The 20298-nt window shown below is 51.4% G+C and overlaps 6 protein-coding genes and 1 non-coding gene across 15 annotated transcripts in view; 2 read left to right on the forward strand and 5 right to left on the reverse strand.

Annotated features, from left to right (window-relative positions):
- TAF6L (TATA-box binding protein associated factor 6 like) overlaps positions 1–20298 on the reverse strand; it is a 177370-nt gene that overhangs the window by 121989 nt on the left and 35083 nt on the right. The gene's annotated exons all lie outside the window — the stretch shown is intronic.
- POLR2G (RNA polymerase II subunit G) overlaps positions 1–20298 on the reverse strand; it is a 188755-nt gene that overhangs the window by 99151 nt on the left and 69306 nt on the right. The window lies entirely within an intron of this gene.
- The window catches only part of GNG3 (G protein subunit gamma 3), a 440061-nt gene that overhangs the window by 43204 nt on the left and 376559 nt on the right, over positions 1–20298 (reverse strand). The window contains exon 1 of one of the 9 annotated variants that reach the window (XM_050757056.1): positions 19741–19746. The exons of the other annotated variants lie outside the window; for them this stretch is intronic. The gene's annotated coding sequence lies outside the window, so the exon portion shown is untranslated. Of the gene's footprint in view, positions 1–19740; positions 19747–20298 lie in introns of those variants that run through there. 9 annotated transcript variants of the gene reach the window in all.
- Positions 257–1664, reverse strand: CSKMT (citrate synthase lysine methyltransferase). Its single transcript, XM_050757014.1, has 2 exons — positions 1365–1664; positions 257–925 (listed from the first exon to the last, which is right to left on the reverse strand). Exons 1-2 carry the CDS (start codon positions 1429–1431, stop codon positions 270–272), a joined length of 723 nt encoding a protein of 240 aa, XP_050612971.1. The 5' UTR covers positions 1432–1664; the 3' UTR covers positions 257–269.
- Positions 1741–1889, reverse strand: LOC126936701 (small nucleolar RNA SNORA57). The gene has a single exon (XR_007719521.1). It is a non-coding gene; the product is annotated as a small nucleolar RNA SNORA57 (small nucleolar RNA).
- Positions 2100–4804, forward strand: C14H11orf98 (chromosome 14 C11orf98 homolog). The gene is made up of 4 exons (XM_050757067.1): positions 2100–2179; positions 2337–2461; positions 4288–4385; positions 4462–4804. Exons 1-4 carry the CDS (start codon positions 2141–2143, stop codon positions 4569–4571), a joined length of 372 nt encoding a protein of 123 aa, XP_050613024.1. The 5' UTR covers positions 2100–2140; the 3' UTR covers positions 4572–4804.
- On the forward strand, positions 14174–20269 carry INTS5 (integrator complex subunit 5). Its single transcript, XM_050756885.1, has 2 exons — positions 14174–14310; positions 17125–20269. Exons 1-2 carry the CDS (start codon positions 14231–14233, stop codon positions 20102–20104), a joined length of 3060 nt encoding a protein of 1019 aa, XP_050612842.1. The 5' UTR covers positions 14174–14230; the 3' UTR covers positions 20105–20269.

The following is a 20298-nucleotide window of genomic DNA, read 5'->3' on the forward strand; positions in this document are numbered from 1 at the left end:
TGGGGAAAGACCCACTTGTACCTTCTCTTTTCAGCATTCATCTTGTGCTAAATATTGCACACATCATTGTATGCAATCTCTGTAACCCCAGATTATTCCCACTCTGCAGATGAGTAAACTGGGGAACAGAAACATTCAGCAATATGGTACCCAGCTAGTAAATGTGGAAGCCAGGACTCACTTTGCAGCCAGATAGCTTGCAAAGACAATAGTTCTTCAGCCCTCTCCTTGCCCACAGAAATACTAGGGTTAGGACTACTAAAATGTCTTTAATGACAGCCTTGAATCAAGTAAGCAAAGTAGGTGATGCCCCTGAAAGGGCCTAGCTCCTGCACAGTCACAGCCCAGCCATGGGACCCTTGTTCCAGGCAGGGCAGTCGCACATCAGGGTCCTCATCCGAGAACTGAATTAGGGTCCCCTGAGGGTTTAGAACCCGCAAGCATTCTGATAGCAGCTGGTAAGCCCTAGGCAGACCTCCCCTGGCAACAGCATCCCAGGTGCCCTTGTCCAGCAGTAGTTGGAAAGAGCCTGAAGAAGCCACAGACCCCAGGTTCTGGGCATCGGCCTGCATGAAGTGGAGGCTGGAGGCAGGGTGCCCAGGGCATAGAGGTATTCGGCCTTGGCCACCCTCCAGGAGGCTGTTCATGTAGGCCACAGCCACAGGAGAAAAGTCCACCCCTAACACATCCACTGGGTGTGGAGATTTGGTGTAGAGGCCTGTACATAGGCTGGAGGTCCCACAGCCCACATCCAGCACCCGCAGAGGAATGGCAGCCCGTGCCTCCTGCAGCAACGGTAGTAGGAGCCCCTGGACTTCCTCGTATCCAAAGAACCAGTCGAAGGTGGGGACAGTGCCCAAACGGGGCTGAGCATGCAGCCGATCCCAGAGACAGCGGTCCGCCAGGCAGCTACCAGCCAGTGAGTCTGTGGGCACGGTTGGAGGGTGTCACTCGGTCTATCTCGCCACTGCAAAAACGGCGCATATACACACTGGGGTCTTTTTTTTTTTTTTTAAGACAGGGTCTCACTCTGTAACCCAGGGTGGAGTGCAGTGGCACAATCATGGCTCACTGAAGCCTCCCCTTCCTGGGCTCAGGTGATCCTCCCACGTCAGTCTCCTGAGTAGCTAGTACTCCAGGCGCCATCATGCCCGGTTAATTTTTTTGTAGACGGGGGTCTCGCTATGTTATCCTAGGCTGGTCTCGAACTCCTCGGCCAAGCGATCTGCCCACCTCAGACTGGCAAAGTGTTAGGATATCAGCCGTGAGCCACCGCAGGGTCTGAGAACCACAATTTCAGGGACTACACTCCTGAGTCACGAGGAACCCACCCTGCCCTCCCTACTCGGCCCCCACCTCCCTACCCGGAAAGGGGCGGCACGTCCCCATCATCAGGCTCGGCAAGTGGAGCATTCGACGCAGCGCAGCCATCTGGAGCTCCGTTAAGTTCGACCAGAGAACCTTGTGTGAAGCGTCCACCTACTCCATCCAGAGGCCCGAGGTCCAGGGGAAGATCTGCAAATTCCGCGTAGCGAAAGGCAGCATACAGCTTCCCCAAATTCTGCAGTCTCGGGAAAAAGAACGCAGACACAGACTGACTATGGTAGGAACGGCCTTTATTGGCTGCAGCGGTAAATGGAAGAGGGGATACAGCGTCCGCAGACCTGAAATCAAATGAGAACATGTGAGCAACCCCATGGAGGAGCCAGCTGGATCTCGGTTGTGCCGGTCCGAGATTCCCGGTGTCCCGGCGCTTGAGGATAGAACCAGCGGATGGGAAGCCGCCGGCACCGAAGACATGACGCCGAGGGGGCCAGAGCCCTTTCCCTCTTCCTCCGCACATTACGGGGAGCGGTACCACAAGCCCGATCCCCGCCAAGAAAAGGAGGATCCTGAGGCCTCGCTCAGAGCCTTCCGCCCGACACCCACGCCACTCCCGGCCGCCCAATCCGGCTACTACACAGAAACCTCACTTACTCGCTCACCTCCCTCCAAAAGGTCTTGCGCACTGCGGAGCTCCTTTATATAGGCCAAGGACCCGCCCCCGAATTGCGATTGGCCCGCGGAAGGCAGGGGCGGAGCCACGCGGATCCCGCGCTGAGCGGAAGTACGGACAGTGAACTGGCGTGGCATCGCAGCTATGGGAGCTCCCGGGGGAAAGATCAACCGGCCCCGAACGGTGACTCTGGGGGGGCCGCGACTTTGTTTCCTGAAGTGTCCCCGAGCCCGTTTATCTCGCACAAGATGGGATCAATGGGTGGCCGGGGTTGCCTCGTGGAGCGGCCCGGGGTCGCGGTGAGCCCACTCCATCTGATTCGCATCTTTCTCCCCAGTAGGAGCTGAAGAAGAAGCTGTTCAAACGCCGGCGGGTGCTGAATCGGGAGCGGCGTCTGAGGCACCGGGTGGTCGGGGCTGTGATAGACCAAGGGCTGATCACGCGGCACCACCTCAAAAAGCGGGCGTGAGTACTAGACCCTCTTCCTGTTGGTTGTCCCCACCGAGTCTTCCCTCCTCCCTGCAGAGCTCCGGAGCAGCTTCACCTCTCAGCTCACCTCCTTGTGCACTGACGCTTATGCGGGGAATGTCTGTCTGTTAGTTCCTAAGCTCTGCTAGCCTCTCACAATACCTGTAGCAGACAACCTTTCTTTGGGTTTTGGATTCTGTTAAGAATCTCAGGAAAGCCGGGGGCGGTGGCTCACGCCTGTAATCCCAGCACTTTGAGAGGCTGACGCGGGCGGATCACTAGAGATCGGGAGACCAGCCTGATCAACATGGTGAAACCCCATCTCTGCTAGAAATACAAAAATTAGCCGTGCATGGTGGCCGGCACCTGTAGTCCCAGCTACACGGGAGGCTGAGGCAGGAGAATTGCTTGAACCTGGGAGGCGGAGGTTGCAGTGAGCTGAGATCACGCTACTGCACTCCAGCCTGGGCCACACAGCGAGACTACGTCTCAAAAAAAAAAAAAAACCACAAACGAATCTCAGGAAATCTGTTGACTCTCCAAGTAATATTGTACATTCACATAGATTTTTATAAGTAAACTTATTTTTACATACAGAAAAGTGCACACATAGGCGTGTAAAACTCGGTGAGTTTTCCCAAAGGTACTCATAGGATTTCACTTGTAAGTTTCAAGGTCTCCTGTGTTTTGAGGAAGAGTTCCCATCCCATTAATTACTTTCTTTTTTCTTTTTTTTTTTTTGAGACGGAGTCTCGCTCTGTCGCCCAGGCTGGAGTGCGGTGGCGCAATCTCCACTCACTGCAAGCTCCGCCTCCCGGGTTCACGCCATTCTCCTGCCTCAGCCTCCCGAGTAACTGGGACTACAGGCGCCCGCCACCGCGCCCGGCTAATTTTTGTATTTTTAGTAGAAACGGGGCTTCACCGTGTTAGCCAGGATGGTCTCGATCTCCTGACCTCGTAATCCACCCATCTCGGCCTCCCAAAGTGCTGGGATTACAGGCGTGAGCCACCGCGCCCGGCCCCCATTAATTACTTTCTATGTCCTTTCTTTTTTAATTTTTTTTTCTTTTTTAAGACGGAGTTTCCCTCTGTTGCCCAGGCTGGAGTGAAGTGGCGTGATCTTGGCTCACTGCAACCTCCGCCTCCCGGGTTCAAGCAATTCTCCTGCCCCAGCCTCCGGAGTAGCTGGGGTTACAGGCGCTCGCCACTGCACCCGGCTGATTTTTGTTTTTTGTTTTTTGAGACGGAGTCTCGCTCTGTCGCCCAGGCTGGAGTGCAGTGGCGCGATCTCTCACTGCAAGCTCCACCTCCTGGGTTCACGCCATTCTCCCACCTCAGCCTCCCTAGTAGCTGGGACTGCAGGCACCCGCCACCACGCCTGGCTAATTTTTTGTATTTTTAGTAGAGACGGGGTTTCATCGTGTTAGCCAGGATGGTCTTGATCTCCTGACCTCGTGATCCACCCGCCTCGGCCTCCCAAAGTGCTGGGATTACAGACGTGAGCCACCGTGCCTGGCCTAATTTTTGTATTTTTAATAGAGACAGGGTTTCACCATGTTGGCCAGGCTGGTCTTGAACTCCTGACCTCAGGTGATCCGCCCACCTCAGCCTCCCAAACTGTTAGGATTACAGGCATGAGCCACTGCCCCTGATCCTTTTTTTAGTTTCTTGTCCTTTTATTAGCTTCTTTAATGTAAATATTTAGGGTTTCTATTACTATTCGTATTATATTTATTTAATACTTTTTCTATAGCCAGAACCATTTGTGTGACCTCGGATGGTTCAGGTTAACCTAGCGATCTTTATTTCCACTTACCCATCAGGTCCAGCGCACGTGCCAACATTACTCTGTCAGGGAAGAAGCGCAGAAAACTCCTCCAGCAGATCCGGCTTGCCCAGAAAGAGAAGGCAGCCATGGAAGGTGAGGCTGGGACAGAGGTGGGTGAGGGGAATCCTGGATTTATTTGGGTTAATACTTCCTTCTTCCCTTTACTCAGTGGAAGCCCCTTCAAAACCAGCCAGGACTAGTGAACCACGGCTCAAAAGGCAAAAGAAGACAAAAGCTCCCCAGGATGTAGAAATGAAGGACCTTGAAGATGAGAGCTAAACCTCTTCCAGTAGAAGATTCTCAACTGGAGCCAGCCTTCAGACTCAGTGGTTGTTTTAGAGGACGTTGACAAAAGCAGTGCCCCTTTTCACTCTCCAGATTTCCTCCTACCTAATGGCCTACTGACCTCCCCTACAGGGATGTCTTTGGGAGGGAAGAAGGTACAGAAGAAAGATTGGAGAAGGGCCTCTCTAGCAGTCAACTCCATTTGTAATAAAGCCCTAGCACTCTGAGATGTGTGTGATTAAATGTAGGAATGGGGATGGGTCATGAAAAGGTTGCTGAGTATGGAAACAAGACAGTGAGGAAGCAGTACCTACAGAGCTTCCTTGAGCAAATGCAGCAAGATGCCAGCTTCTGCCCTCCAAGAGTGGTGGTGCCTGACCGGGCGCAGTGGCTCACGCCTATAATCTCAGCGCTTTAGGAGGCCAAGGCCAGCGGATCACCTGAGGTCAGGAGTTAGACCAGCCTGGCTAACCCTGTTTCTATTTAAAAAAAAAAAAATTAGCCAGGCGTGGTGGTGCACACCTGTAATCCCAGCTACTTGGGAGGCTGAGGCAGGAGAATCGCTTGAACCCAGGAGGCGGAGGTTGCCTACAGGAGTATTGCATGAGGCCAGGAACCCAAGGCTGTAGTGTGCTATGATCTCATCTGTCTCCTTAGCAAGTGATACTCTAACTTTCCATTTGTGACAAAGATACAGATTATTTGAGAAGCTGAAGTTACAGTAAGCCACCATTGTGCAACTGTACTCCAGCCTGGGCAACAGAGTGAGCCATTGTCTTGAACAATATAGATAGATAATTATAGGGATGATAGAGGTAAAGTTCCTGATACCAGTTCTGCCACTGCCTCTGTGTGACCAAGGTAGGCAAGAAAGCTTACCCCTTCTGTCTTGCTTCTTTTGCTGCATTATGTTTTCATTTTAATGATTTATATATATATATATATATTTTGTTTTTGGAGACAGAGTCTCATACTATAGCCCGGGATGGAGTACAATGGCATAATCCTGGCTCACTGCAACCTCCGCCTCCCGGGTTCAAGCGATTCTCCTGCCTCAGCCTCCCTAGTAACTGGGATTACAAGCGCCCGCCACCAGGCCTGGCTTATTTTTTGTATTTTTTAGTAGAGATGGGGTTTCACTGTGTTGGCCAGTCTGGTCTTGAACTCCTGACCCTGTGATCTTCCCACCTTGGCCTCCCAAAGTGCTGGGATTACAGGCGTGAACCACTGCACATGGCCTTTGTTTTTTATATGTATATGTTTTATATGTATGTATGTATTTATATGTATTTTATTTTTTTGTAAGAGTCAGGGTCTGGGCCGGGTGCAGTGGCTCACGCCTGTAATCCCAGCACTTTGGGAGGCTGAGGCGGGTGGATCATGAGGTCAGGAGATCGAGACCATCCTGGCTAACACGGTGAAACCCTGTCTCCACTAAAAATACAAAAAAATTAGCCAGGTGTGGTGGCGGGTGCCTGTAGTCCCAGCTACTGGGGAGGCTGAGGCAGGAGAATGGCATGAACCTGGGAGGCGGAGCTTGCAGTGAGCTGAGATTGCGCCACTGCACTCCAGCCTGGGCGACAGAGCGAGATTCCGTCTCAGAAAAAAAAAAAAAGAAAAAGAAGAAAGAGTCAGGGTCTGTCGCCCAGGCTGGAGTGCAGTGGTATAGTCTCAAATCACTGCAACCTTGATCTCCTGGGCTCAAACAATCCTTACACCTCAGCCTCCTGAGTAGCTGGGACTACAGGCACCCGCCACCACAGGGGTAGGGGCACACCACTACCCCTGACTAATTTTTTTTTTCTTTTTTTTTTGAGACGAAGTCTCGCTCTGTTACCCAGGCTGGAGTGTAGTGGCGCCATCTCGACTCACTGCAAGCTCTGCCGCCTCCCGGGTTCACACCATTCTCCTGCATCAGCCTCCCGAGTAGCTGGGACTACAGGCACCCGCCACCACACCCGGCTAATTTTTTGTATTTTTAGTAGAGATGGGGTTTCACCGTGTTAGCCAGGATGGTCTCGATCTCCTGACCTCGTGATCAGCCCACGTCGGCCTCCCAAAGTGCTGGGACTACAGGTGTGAGCCACCGTGCCCGGCCACCCCTGACTTGATTTTTAAAAATTTTTTGTAGAGACGGAGTTTTTACCCAGGCTGGTCTCAAAGCCCTGGACTCAAGCGATCCACCCACCTTAGCTCCCAAAGTGCTGGGATTACAAGTGGAATTAAAAAAAAATCTCTAGTAAAGAGAAAAGATAAGTAAAATCAGCCCCCATATATGCCCTCTACTTAGATTTACCGGTTATTAACATTATGCTACACTTGTGTATCTACATTTTTCTTGTCCTTATTGAATTAAATCCTTTGAAAGTCAAATATAGACAACATGAAACCTTATTCCTAAGGATATCCTTCTATGTAGCCGCAATACTATAATCACAGCTAAGACATTTAACATTGATTAAATACCTAATTTTTTTTTTTTTTTTTTTTTTTTTTTTTTTTTTTTTTTTTTTTTTTGATATGGAGTCTCACTCTGTCGCCAGGCTGGAGTGCAGAGGTGCGATCTTGGCTCACTGTAACCTCCGCCTCCCAGGTTCAAGCGATTTTCCTGCCTTAGCGTCCCGAGTAGACAGGGTTTCACCATGTTGGCCAGAATAGTCTGGAACTCTGACCTCAGGTGATCCGCCCGCCTCAGCCTTCCAAAGTGCTGGGATTATAGGCGTGAGCCACCGCACCCAGCCTTTTTTTTTTTTTGAGACAGAGTCTCACTCTGTCACTCAGGCTGGAGTGCAATGGCACAGTCTCAGCTCACTGCAACCTCTGCCTCCTGGATTCAACCTCAGCCTCCCGAGTAGCTGGAACTATAGGTATGTGCCACCACATCTGGCTAATTTTTGTATTTTTAGTAGAAATGGGGTTTCACCATGTTGGCCAGGTCTCAAACTCCTGCCCTTAGGTCCTCTACCCGCCTTGGCCTCCCAAAGTGCTGGGATTACAGATGTGAGTCACTGCACCGGCCATTTTTCTGTATTTTCAGTAGAGGTGGAGTTTTACCATATTGGCCAGGCTGGTCTTGAACTCCTGACCTCAAATGATCCGCTCACCTCGGCTTCCCAAAGTGTTGGGATTACAGGCGTGAGCCACCTAGCCTGGCCCGCCCAGTGGTTTAGTAGCCATGATGGTCTTTACCTGAATTAGTTATTACTGTGTTACAAAATTATGATTTTCCAATACTGTCATTCATTCATTCATATTATTCCTATGACATTCTGAAAAGAAAAGCCCAGGCCATGCATGGTGGCTCATTCCTGTAATCCCAGCACTATGGGCGGCTGAGGCCAGGGGATCACCTGAAGTCAGGAGTTCAAGACCAGCCTGTCCAACATGATGAAACCCCGTCTCTACTGAAAATACAAAAAATTAGCCAGGCGTGGTGGCATGCACCTGTAGTCCCAGTTACTCGGGAGGCTGAGGCAGAAGAATCACTTGAACCCGGGAGGGGGAGGTTGCAGTGAGCCGATATGATGCCACTGCACTCCAGCCTGGGTGACAGAGCAAGACTTTTCACAACAAAAAAGAAGAGCCCTGCCCCTTTTTTGTTATCACTGTGAATTTACAGATTTTTTCCAATGTTAAAATATATTACAGTTTTTCATGCTGAAATTATGACAAGTTTGGCAAATGATAGCTTCTTCAAGTTGGTCCCTAAGTCCTTGTGACACAACCACAGTGTTTGAGCACTTCATTGCTTTCTGGCGCAATAATATATTCCAGATTCACTTATTACTTTCCCTGCCTAATAACTTGGAGTCAGCAATTTCACTAGTAAAAAAGTATTATGTCCAGTTGTTTTTCCTTGTGCGATATTTCACTTAATGTCCAGTGGTTTTTGTTTGTTTTATTTTCCTTTCTATCTTCCTTCCTTCCTTCCTTTTTCTCTCTTTCTTTCTTTCTTTCTTGAGATGGAGTCTCGCTCTGTTGCCCAGGCTGTAGCGATTCTCCTGCCTCAGCCTCCCAAGTAGCTGGGATTACTAGGATTACAGGTGCATGCCACCACACCCGGTTGATTTCTGTGTTTTTAGTAGAGACGGGGTTTCACCATGTTGGCCAGGCTGGCCTCGAACTCCTGACCTCAGGTAATCCACCCGCCTCAGCCTCCCAAAGTGCTGGTATTACAGGTGTGAGCCACCATGACCAGCCTTGTTTGTTTTCTTGAGACGTGGTTTCTCTCTGTCACCCAGGCTGGAGTGCAATGGCACAATCACTGCTTATTGCAGCCTGGACCTCCTGGGCTCAGGCAATCTCCCACCTCAGCCTCCCAGGTAGCTGGGACTACAGGCACATGCCAGCATGGCCAGCAAAGTTATTTATTTATCTATTTTGAGACAGAGTGTTGCTCTGTCACCCAGGCTGGAGTGCAGTGGCACAATCTCGGCTTACTGCAACCTTTGCCTCCCAGGTTCGAGCGATTTTCCTGCCTCAGCCTCCCGAGTAGGAGGATTACAGGCATGCGCCACCACGCCTGGCTAATTTTTTTTTTTTTTTTTTGGAGACGGAGCCTCGTTCTGTCGCCCAGGCTAGAGTGCAGTGGTATGATCTCCACTCACTGCAAGCTCTGCCTCCCAGGTTCACGCCATTCTCCTGCCTCAGCCTCCCATGTAGCTGGGACGACAGGCGCCTGCCACTGCTCCCGGCTAATTTTTTTTGTATTATTAGTAGAGACGGGGTTTCACTGTGTTAGCCAGGATGGTCTCGATCTCCTGACCTCGTGATCCGCCCCTCTCGGCCTCCCAAAGTGCTGGGATTACAGGCTTGAGCCACTGTGCCCAGCCGCTAATTTTTTTTATATTTAGTAGAGACAGTGTTTCACCATGTTGGCCAGGATGGTCTCAAACTCCTGACTTCGTGATTTGCCTGCCTTGGCCTCCCAAAGTGGTGGGATTACAGGCATGAGCCACCGCGCCCAGCCCAATTTATAATTTCTACTCTTTTTTTTTTTTTGAGCCGGAGTTTTGCTCTGTCGCCCAGGCTGGAGTGCAGTGTTGGGATCTCGGCTCACTCTAACCTCTACCTCCCAGGTTCAAGCGATTCTCCTGCTTAAGCCTTCCGAGTAGCTGGGATTACAGACATCTGCCACCATGCTCAGCTAATTATTTGTATTTTTAAGGTTTCACCATGCTGTCCAGGCTGGTCTCGAACTCCCGACCTCAAATGATCCACTCACTTCAGCCTCCCAAAGTGCTGGGATTACAGTTGTGAACCACCTCGCCCTGCCACTATCCCCATTTTAGACAGGCAAAATCAAGGTACAGAAAAATGGTAACTAGCTAGAAAATGATAGAAGGACTTGGGTCCAGGCAGTCTAATTCCAGAGTCCTTCAAACTGCCACTTGTCACTGTTGTCATTCAAAGAGGAGTTTTTGTATCTAGCATTTATGCTAAGCGCTACATAAATTATCTCAAGTGACCTTCACAAAGTGTGTGAGATGGAGGTGTCATGCTCGTTTCACAGACAAGGAAACAGGTTCCAAATAGCTGGGTCACTTGCTCAGGGTTATTTTACTAATAAATGGCAGATAGGAATCCAGATCTGTCCAACTCCAAAATGAACACCCTTAGATTATGCAATCTCTAAGGTCAAGAAATACATTCTAGTCTCATAGCTGGCAGAATTCATCTGGTTCAAAAGCTCCCTTTCACAGATCTGAGGCCCTGAGAAGGGAAGTGTTGGGTCCAAGTTTAAGGCAGAGCTAGGAGTAGAAATTGCCTCAGATTTACTGTCCTAGAATGATGCTTGGTAATAGGTGGTAGAAACACTGTAAATGATTGAACTTCTAAAATGTAAGAACAGGCGGGGCACTGTGGCTTATGCCTATAATCCTAGCACTTTGGGAGGTTGAGGTGGGAGGATTGCTTAAGGCCAGGAGTTCAAAACCAGACTGGGGAACATCTCGAATTAAAAAAAAAAAAAAAAATTTATGTAAATAAAATTTAAGAACAAACACGAAATCATGCATGAGGGCTGGGCGCGGTGGCTCACGCCTGTAATCCTAGCACTTTGGGAGGCATAGGCGGGTGGATTACCTGAGGTCAGGAGTTCAGGACCAGCCTAGCCAACATGGTGAAACCCTGTCTCTACTAAAAAATATAAAAATTAGCCAGGCATGGTGGCGGGCGCCAGTAATCCCAGCTTCTCAGGAGCTTGAGACAGGAGAATCGCCTGGACCCAGGAGGTGGAGGTTGCAGTGAACCGAGATTATGCCATTGCACTCCAGCCTAGGTGACAGAGCGAGACTCCGTCTCAAAACAACAACAACAACAAAAAACAAACCTGCTATATCCTCATCACCTACAACAGTGTCTGCCTGGCATGTAGTAGGTTCTGTTTTTTCCTTTGTTTTGTTTAAGATGGAGTCTTGCTCTGTCGCCTAGGCTGGAGTGCAGTGGTGCAATCTCAGCTCACTGCAACATCCACCTCCCGGGTTCAGGCGATTCTCCTGCCTCAGCCTCCTGAGTAGCTGGGATCACAGGTGTGCGCCACCATGCTGGCTAATTTTTTTTTTTTTTTTTTTTTTTTTGAGACTGAGTCTTGCTCTGTTACCCAGGCTGGAGTGCAGTGGCACAATCTTGGCTCATCACAACCTCCGCCTCCCAGGTTCAAGGGATTCTCCTGCCTCAGCCTTCGGAGTAGCTGGGACTATAGGCGGGCGCCACAATACTTGGCTAATTTTTTGTATTTTTAGTAGAGACAGAATTTCACTGTGTTCAAGACCAGCTTGGTCTTGAACTCCTGACCTGTGATCCCCTCTGCCTCGGCCTCCCAAAGTGCTAGTATTATAGGCGTGATGCACCGTGCCCAGCCCAGTGATATAGCTTTTAACAAAATCGGCCAAGTCTCTGTTGTCAAACAGCTTATTTTCTGTTTCATTCAATAAACACAAAAATAGTTGGCCGGGCGCGGTGGCTCAAGCCTGTAATCCCAGCACTTTGGGAGGCCGAGACGGGTGGATCACGAGGTCAGGAGATCCAGACCATCCTGGTGAACACAGTGAAACCCCGTCTCTACTAAAACTACAAAAAACTAGCCGGGCAAGGTGGCGGGTGCCTGTAGTCCCAGCTACTCGGGAGGCTGAGGCAGGAGAATGGCGTGAACCCGGGAGGCGGAGCTTGCAGTGAGCTGAGATCAGGCCACTGCACTCCAGCCTGGGCGACAGAGCGAGACTCCGTCTCAAAAAAAAAAAAACAAAAAAACACAAAAATAGTTAATGCTTGTCTAGCGCTTACCATCACTGGCACTAAGTGCTATACAATGACCATACTACCTCATTTCAGTTTTCATAACAACCCTTTGAGGTATTTGTAATATTAATATAACCTCCTCATTTCCAGAGGAAGGAACAGTTATTGAGTGGTTAAGTAAAGTACACGACCAGTAGGTAGAACAGCTGGAACCTGATTTAGGTACACTGGCTTGAGTGAGGGCTCTTGATGAGTTGTACTGGCTCCCTATACAGTTAGCAAGCTCTGTCTCTGGCAGGTGTGGGGCTGTGAGTTAGACACGAAGGTCCCTATTCTGGGAAGCTGTGAGAGAGAGAGAAGCCTAAACAGTGAAGACAGACGGAAGGATGTTATTCATACTTGCCACTGGGAGGACATCTTTAGGCTAGCTAGCTCAATTTGTTTTGGATTCCCTCTCCCTCCTTCTCTCTTATTTTTTCTTTTTCTTTTATGAGTTTTCTCTCCTTTCTTTCCATTTCTTTTCTGCTTTCTCTCTTCCCTTCTCTCTCTCTTGTAAAAACATTTTTGTAGGCAGGGCGCGGTGGCTCACACCTGTAATCCCAGCACTTTGGGAGGCTGAGGCAGGCGGATCACCTGACGTCAGGAGTTCGAGACCAGCCCGGCCAACATGTGTCTAATTAGCTGGGCGTGGTGGCACATGCTTGTAGTCCTAACCACTTGGGAGGCTGAGGCAGGAGAATTGCTTGAACCTGGGAGGTGGAGGTTGCAGAGCCGAGATTGCACTCCAGCCTGGGCGACAGAATGAGATTTTTAAAAAAGGCTGGGTGCGGTGACTCATGCCTGTAATCCCAGCACTTTGGGATGCTGAGGTGGATGGATCACTTGAGTTCAGGAGTTGGAGGCCAGCTTGGCAGACATGGGGAAACCTTGTCTCTATAAAAATACAAAAATTAGCCAGATTTGGTGGCGGGCGCCTATAGTCCCAGCTACTTGGGAGGCTGAGGCTGGATAATCGCCTGAACTTGGAAAGTGGAAGTTGCAGTGAGCCCAGATCTCGCCACTGCACTCCAGCCTGGGTGAGGGAGTGAGACTCTGTCTCAAAAGGAAAAGAAAAAGAAAAAGAAAAAGAAAAAGAAAAAGAAAAAGAAAAAGAGGCCGGGTGTGGTGGCTCACGCCTGTAATCCCAGCACTTTGGGAGGCCGAGGCGGGCGGATCACAAGGTCAGGAGATCGAGACCACGGTGAAACCCCGTCTCTACTAAAAATACAAAAAATTAGCCGGGCGCGGTTGTGGGCGCCTGTAGTCCCAGCTACTCGGGAGGCTGAGGCAGGAGAATGGCGTGAACCCGGGAGGCGGAGCTTGCAGTGAGCCGAGATCGCGCCACTGCGCTCCAGCCTGGGCGACAGAGCGAGACTCCGTCTCAAAAAAAAAAAAAAAAAAAAAAAAAGAAAAAGAAACAAAAAAACAAAGAGAGACTGGCTGGGTGTGGTGGCTTACTTCTGTAATCCCAGTGCTTTGGGAAGCTGAGGTGGGAGAATCACTTGAGGACAGGAGTTGGAGATCAGTATGGGCAACATAGGGAGACACTCCCTCCACCCCCTGCAAATCCCTAACTCTGAAAATATTTAAAAAGTAGCCAAGTGTGATGATGTGATCCTATAATCTCAGCTACTTGGAAGACTGAGGTGGGAGGATGGCTTGAGCTCAGGAGGTCAGGGCTGCAGAGAGGGGTGATTCTGTCACTGCACGGTCACAAAATAAACAACAACAAAACCTTCCTATGCTTCATTTTTTAAAAGTTGTGAGTTGAACATCTTGTATTTTTGGCGTTAGGAAAAATAATTAAAATCTCACTGTGAGTGTCTGCGGCCAGTTTGTGTGTGTGTGTGTTTATCGGGAGTCTCGTTCTGTCGCCCAGGCTGGAGTGCAGCGGCAAGATCTCGGCTCACAGAAATCTCCGCCTCCCGGGATCAAACCATTATCCTGCCTCAGCCTCCCGAGTTTACAGGCATGAGCCACCACGCCCGGCTAATTTTTGTATTTTTAGTAGAGACGGGGTTTTGCCACGTTGGCCAGGCTGGTCTTGAACTCCTGACCTCAGGTGATCCGCCCCCTCGGGCTCTCAAAGTGCTGGGATTACAGGCGTGAGCCACCGCGCCGGGCCGAGTCTGTATGTCAATAGGCTTTTGAAAAAAGTGGTTGCATATAGGGCAGATCGGCTTCCTGCTGTCATCGTCCCGGGATTCTGCTCTGGGACTCCGACGGGGTGCGGAACCAATGTAAGAGGGTCGAGGACATCGCCGGATTAATTTTCCTGAGAGGCCTAGTAGCTGGTTCCTTTCGCGTTTCCTGTAAGCGCGCATGCGCCGCCTGCGCTCCGCAGCTCCCGCCTCGGGCTCGGCTCGGGCTCCGGGATGTCCGCGTTGTGCGACCCTCCCGGGGCCCCAGGGCCTCCTGGGCCTGCCCCGGCCACCCACGGTCCCGCGCCTCTCAGGTAGTTAGAGCCCTTGGCACCTTCCTCCCACCGCGTGGCCCCGCGCCGATCCCCAGCCTTCTCGGTAGAAACCCGGATCCTACCTCGAGAACTCACGTCAGGGTTCTCAGAGAGATTCTTGGTCAGGTCCTCCCAGAACTCAGGGACTGCCTCACCAAAACTCAGGGCTCCAGTGCCCGCCCTCCCAAGACCTCGGGCCTGCCTCTCCCTAGACTCCGATGCCTAACTACCCTCGACCCCGAGCTTCCTCTCCCAAGAGTCGGGGGTATCATAACTCTTGGGAACCCAGCTGCCCTGGCCATTTTTGACCCTGGGAAACCCAAGATCCTGACTTCATGGAGACTCCCTGAGACCCCAGGCCCAGAAACAGAATGCAGTCCGGCTGAGATACTCCCTTATATTAGGGTGTTTTTTTTGGGAGGAAACAGAGGAATGGCACTGTCAGAGCCTTATCAGCACCTAGAGGATGCTGTCTTCTTTGACAGAAAAGGCGATAAGAGAAAGGGGATTTGCCGCCTTCCATAACTCTGGTTTCTGAACCTCTGAGACTGAACCCATATGTTTTAGGAGGGAAAGGGCTGAAAAGCATTATTACTTTGTGCCCTGGGACACCCTGATGTCCAGGCACATTGAGGGTGCTGGGTAGATGGTGGTTGTTGATGTGGTAGGTGACTAAGATTTTGCAGAATATGGGAAGAAACAGATACTAGGAGGGAGAGCCCTTAATAAGGGGCTTACAATGTTTTTTTTTTTTTTCCCCATTAAGAGCAGATTTCAAGGTGCTTGTGTTGTGGGATGGGGTGGGGCAGGGGTGGTGGTGGAAGGTGATAAAGCTGGAATGGAAAGGTGACTTTTTTTTTTTTTTGAGACGGTCACCCTGTCTCCCAGGCTGGAGTGCAGTGGCGTGATCTCGGCTCACTGCAACCTCTGCCTCCTGAGTTCAAGTGATTCTCGTGCCTCAGCCTCCCGAGTAGCTGGGATTACACCATGCCTGGCAAATTTTTTTGTTTTTGTTTTTGTTTTTTTTTTTGAGACAGAGTCTTGCTCTGTCACCCAGGCTGGAGTGCAGTGGTATGATCTTGGCTCACTGCAAGCTCCTCCGCCTCCCGGGTTCACACCATTCTCCTGCCTCAGCCTCCTGAGAAGCTGGGACTACAGGCGCCCGCCACCACGCCCAGCTAATTTTTTTTTGTATTTTTAGTAGAGACAGGGTTTCACCGTGTTTGCCAGCATGGTCTCGATCTCCTGACCTCGTGATCAGCCCGCCTTGGCCTCCCAAAGTGCTGGGATTACAGGCGTGAGCCACTGGGCCTGGCATGTATTTTTATTTTTATTTATTTATTTATTTATTTATTTTGAGACGGAGTCTCGCTCTGTCACCCAGGCTGGAGTGCAGTGGCCGGATCTCAGCTCACTGCAAGCTCCGCCTCCCGGGTTTACACCATTCTCCTGCCTCAGCCTCCTGAGAAGCTGGGACTACAGGCGCTCGCCACCTCGCCCGGCTAGTTTTTTGTACTTTTTAGTAGAGACGGGGTTTCACCGTGTTAGCCAGGATGGTCTCGATCTCCTGACCTCGTGATCCGCCCCCCTCGGCCTCCCAAAGTGCTGGGATTACAGGCGTGAGCCACCGCGCCCGGCCTGGCATGTATTTTTAATACAGACAAGGTTTCACCCTGTTTGCCAGGCTGGTTTTGAACTTCTGACCTCAAGTGATCCACCCTCCTTGGCCTCCCAAAGTGCTAGGTTACAGACGTGAGGCACTGCAACCAGCCTGGAAATGTTTTTAAAGCAGATATTATAGAAACACAAATATAATCAATTCAACAAATATTTATTGACTACCTTCCATATACTATGTACCTCAATAGAAGTGGATTCAGTGTTGAAGAGCACAGAAATGGTTCCTACACTCTTGGCGAATATAGTCTGATTGCTTAACTTTGATTTCGTTCGTTTATTTTTTTGATGGCACACACAGGCTGGAGTGCAGTGGTGCGATTTTGGCTCACTGCATCCTCTGCTTCCAGGGCTCAAGTGATCCTTCCGCCTCAGCCTCTCTAGTAGCTGGGACTGCAGGCACATGCCCCCATGCCTGGCTAATTTTTTTTTTTTTTGTAGAGATGGAGTTTCAGTATGTTCCTCAGACTGATCTTGAACTCTTGTGCTCAAGCGATCCACCAGCCTTGGCCTCCCAAAATGCTGGCATTATAGGCGTGAGTCACTGGAGCCAACCTTGATTTATCTGTAAAATGGGATCATAATAGTACCTACCTTATTGAACTGTTGTCAGGATTGAAATAATACATGCAAAGTATTTAAAAGAGTACCTGTTGATGTTCTAAGAGTTATCTATTACTGATATTATTACTGTTGTCATTGAAAGAAACATAGCTTTTGGCCGGGTACGGTGGCTCATGCCTGTAATGCCAGCACTTTGGGAGGCCAAGGCGGGCAGATTACGAGGTCAGGAGATTGAGACCATCCTGGCTAACATGGTGAAACTCCATCTCTATTAAAAATACAAAAAGAAAAAAAAATTAGTCGGGTGTGGTGGCAGGCGCCTATAGTCCCAGCTACTTGGGAGGTTGAGGCAGGAGAATCACTTGAACCCAGTAGGTGGAGGTTGCAGTGAGCCAAGGTGGCGCCACTGCACTGCAGTTTGGGCAACAAAGCAAGACTCTATCTCAAAAAACAAACATTCTTTTATGAGGGAAGTAATTTTAATATCCCTGTTTAAATAAAAGACAAAGCTCATGCAGGAAAGGTAAGTTGCCTAACATCTTACAACACTCTGTTTCTTTTGCTTCCTTATAGTGCTCAGGAGCTGTCCCAGGAAATCAAGGCTTTTCTGACTGGCGTAGACCCCCTTTTGGGCCACCAACTCTCAGCCCGGGAACATGCTCGCTGTGGTCTTCTCCTGCTCCGTTCTTTGCCACCTGCTCGGGCTGCTGTGCTTGACCACTTGAGAGGTGTCTTTGATGAGAGTGTCCGGGCCCACCTGGCTGCCCTGGATGAAACCCCTGTGGCTGGTCCACCTCATCTCCGTCCACCTCCAGCCTCCCATGTCCCTGCTGGGGGACCTGGTCTAGAGGATGTGGTTCAGGAAGTGCAGCAGGTGCTGTCTGAGTTTATCCGGGCCAACCCAAAGGCCTGGGCACCTGTGATTAGTGCATGGTCCATTGACCTCATGGGGCAACTGAGCAGCACGTACTCAGGCCAGCACCAGCGTGTTCCCCATGCTACTGGCGCTCTTAATGAACTGCTACAGCTGTGGATGGGTTGTAGGGCCACGCGTACATTAATGGACATCTATGTGCAGTGCCTCTCGGCTCTCATTGGTAGCTGCCCAGATGCGTGTGTGGATGCCTTGCTGGATACCTCTGTTCAGCATTCTCCACACTTTGACTGGGTTGTGGCACATATTGGCTCCTCTTTTCCTGGCACCATCATTTCCCGAGTTCTCTCCTGTGGCCTTAAGGACTTTTGCGTCCATGGTGGGGCTGGAGGTGGAGCTGGCAGCAGTGGTGGAAGCTCTTCTCAGACCCCCTCTACAGACCCCTTCCCTGGATCTCCTGCCATTCCTGCGGAGAAACGGGTGCCCAAGATTGCCTCAGTTGTAGGCATCCTAGGGCACCTGGCCTCCCGCCATGGAGATAGTATCCGACGGGAGCTCCTGCGGATGTTCCATGATAGCCTGGCAGGGGGAACTGGAGGCCGAAGTGGGGACCCCTCCCTTCAGGCCACGGTTCCCTTCCTACTGCAGCTGGCAGTCATGTCACCAGCTTTGCTGGGCACAGTCTCTGGAGAGCTTGTGGATTGCCTCAAGCCCCCAGCTGTGCTGAGCCAGCTGCAGCAACACCTTCAAGGATTCCCCCGAGAGGAGCTGGACAACATGTTGAACCTGGCTGTGCACCTGGTGAGCCAGGCCTCTGGGGCAGGTGCCTACCGCTTGCTGCAGTTCCTGGTGGACACAGCTATGCCTGCTTCGGTCATTACCACCCAGGGCCTGGCTGTGCCAGACACCGTACGTGAGGCTTGTGACCGGCTAATCCAGCTGCTGCTGCTGCACCTGCAAAAGCTGGTTCATCACCGGGGAGGGTCTCCTGGGGAAGGGGTGCTAGGCCCGGCCCCACCTCCCCGCTCGGTGCCCTTTTTAGATGCGCTAAAAAACCATGTTGGAGAGCTGTGTGGAGAGACGTTACGATTGGAACGGAAACGCTTCCTCTGGCAGCACCAGCTCTTGGGTCTGCTATCTGTCTATACCCGGCCTAGCTGTGGACCTGAGGCCTTGGGCCATCTGCTGAGCCGAGCCCGAAGCCCTGAAGAGTTGAGTTTGGCCACCCAGTTATATGCAGGGCTAGTGGTCAGTCTGTCTGGCCTCCTGCCCCTGGCTTTCCGAAGCTGTCTGGCTCGGGTGCATGCGGGGACATTACAGCCTCCCTTCACGGCCCGGTTCCTGCGCAACTTGGCACTGCTAGTAGGGTGGGAACAGCAGGGTGGCGAGGGCCCTGCAGCCCTAGGGGCGCACTTTGGGGAATCTGCCTCAGCCCATCTATCTGACCTGGCGCCTCTCCTGCTACATCCTGAGGAGGAAGTAGCTGAAGCTGCTGCCTCCCTCCTGGCCATTTGCCCCTTTCCTCCTGAAGCCTTATCTCCCTCCCAGCTCCTGGGACTGGTAAGGGCTGGGGTGCACCACTTCTTCGCCTCTCTGAGGCTGCATGGCCCCCCAGGTGTGGCCTCAGCCTGTCAGCTTCTCACCCGCCTGTCTCAGACGTCCCCAGCTGGACTCAAGGCTGTCCTGCAGCTGCTGGTTGAGGGAGCCTTACATCGAGGCAACACAGAACTGTTTGGAGGGGAAGTAGATGGGGACAATGAGACTCTCTCAGTTGTTTCAGCTTCTTTGGCTTCTGCCTCCCTGTTGGACACTAACCGGAGGCACACTGCAGCTGTGCCAGGTCCTGGAGGGATTTGGTCAGTTTTCCATGCTGGAGTCATCGGCCGTGGCTTAAAGCCACCCAAGTTTGTCCAGTCACGAAATCAGCAGGAAGTGATCTATAACACCCAGAGCCTCCTCAGCCTCCTGGTTCACTGCTGCAGTGCCCCAGGGGGCACTGAATGTGGGGAATGCTGGGGGGCGCCCATCTTGAGTCCAGAGGCAGCCAAAGCAGTGGCAGTGACCTTGGTGGAGAGTGTGTGTCCCGATGCAGCTGGTGCAGAGCTGGCTTGGCCCCCCGAGGAACACGCTCGGGCCACCGTGGAGCGGGATCTCCGCATTGGCCGGCGCTTCCGGGAACAGCCCCTGCTCTTTGAGCTGTTAAAGCTGGTAGCAGCTGCTCCTCCAGCCCTGTGCTACTGTTCCGTGCTGCTTCGGGGGCTGCTGGCCGCCCTCTTGGGCCATTGGGAAGCCTCTCGCCACCCTGACACGACCCACTCCCCCTGGCACCTGGAGGCATCCTGCACCTTAGTAGCTGTCATGGCTGAGGGAAGTCTCCTGCCTCCGGCCCTGGGTAATATGCATGAAGTATTTAGCCAACTGGCACCTTTCGAGGTGCGTCTGCTGCTGCTTAGTGTCTGGGGATTTCTCCGGGAGCATGGGCCGTTGCCTCAGAAGTTCATCTTCCAATCAGAGCGAGGTCGCTTCATCCGGGACTTCTCCAGGGAGGGTGGAGGTGAGGGTGGACCCCATCTGGCTGTGCTGCACAGTGTCCTCCACCGCAACATCGACCGCCTGGGTCTTTTCTCTGGCCGTTTCCAGGCACCTTCACCGTCCACTCTTCTTCGACAAGGGACGTAGCCTTTTCTTGCTCTGGAAGCCCAGGGAGGTTGAGCAGTGAGAGAGGGAAGGGACTAACGTGCGACGGCAGGGTGGAGGTTCTAAGTCCTTGGCCTAAGGAGCGCTGTCACTTTTTTCTCTCCCACTTTTTTTTTCTAAATAAAATTTGCCGACTTGAGAAAACCAGTCCAGTGCTTCTGTCATGCTGAGAGCGT

Source organism: Macaca thibetana, chromosome 14 (genome assembly GCF_024542745.1).
Source record: "Macaca thibetana thibetana isolate TM-01 chromosome 14, ASM2454274v1, whole genome shotgun sequence".
NCBI classification, from domain to species: Eukaryota; Metazoa; Chordata; class Mammalia; order Primates; family Cercopithecidae; genus Macaca; species Macaca thibetana.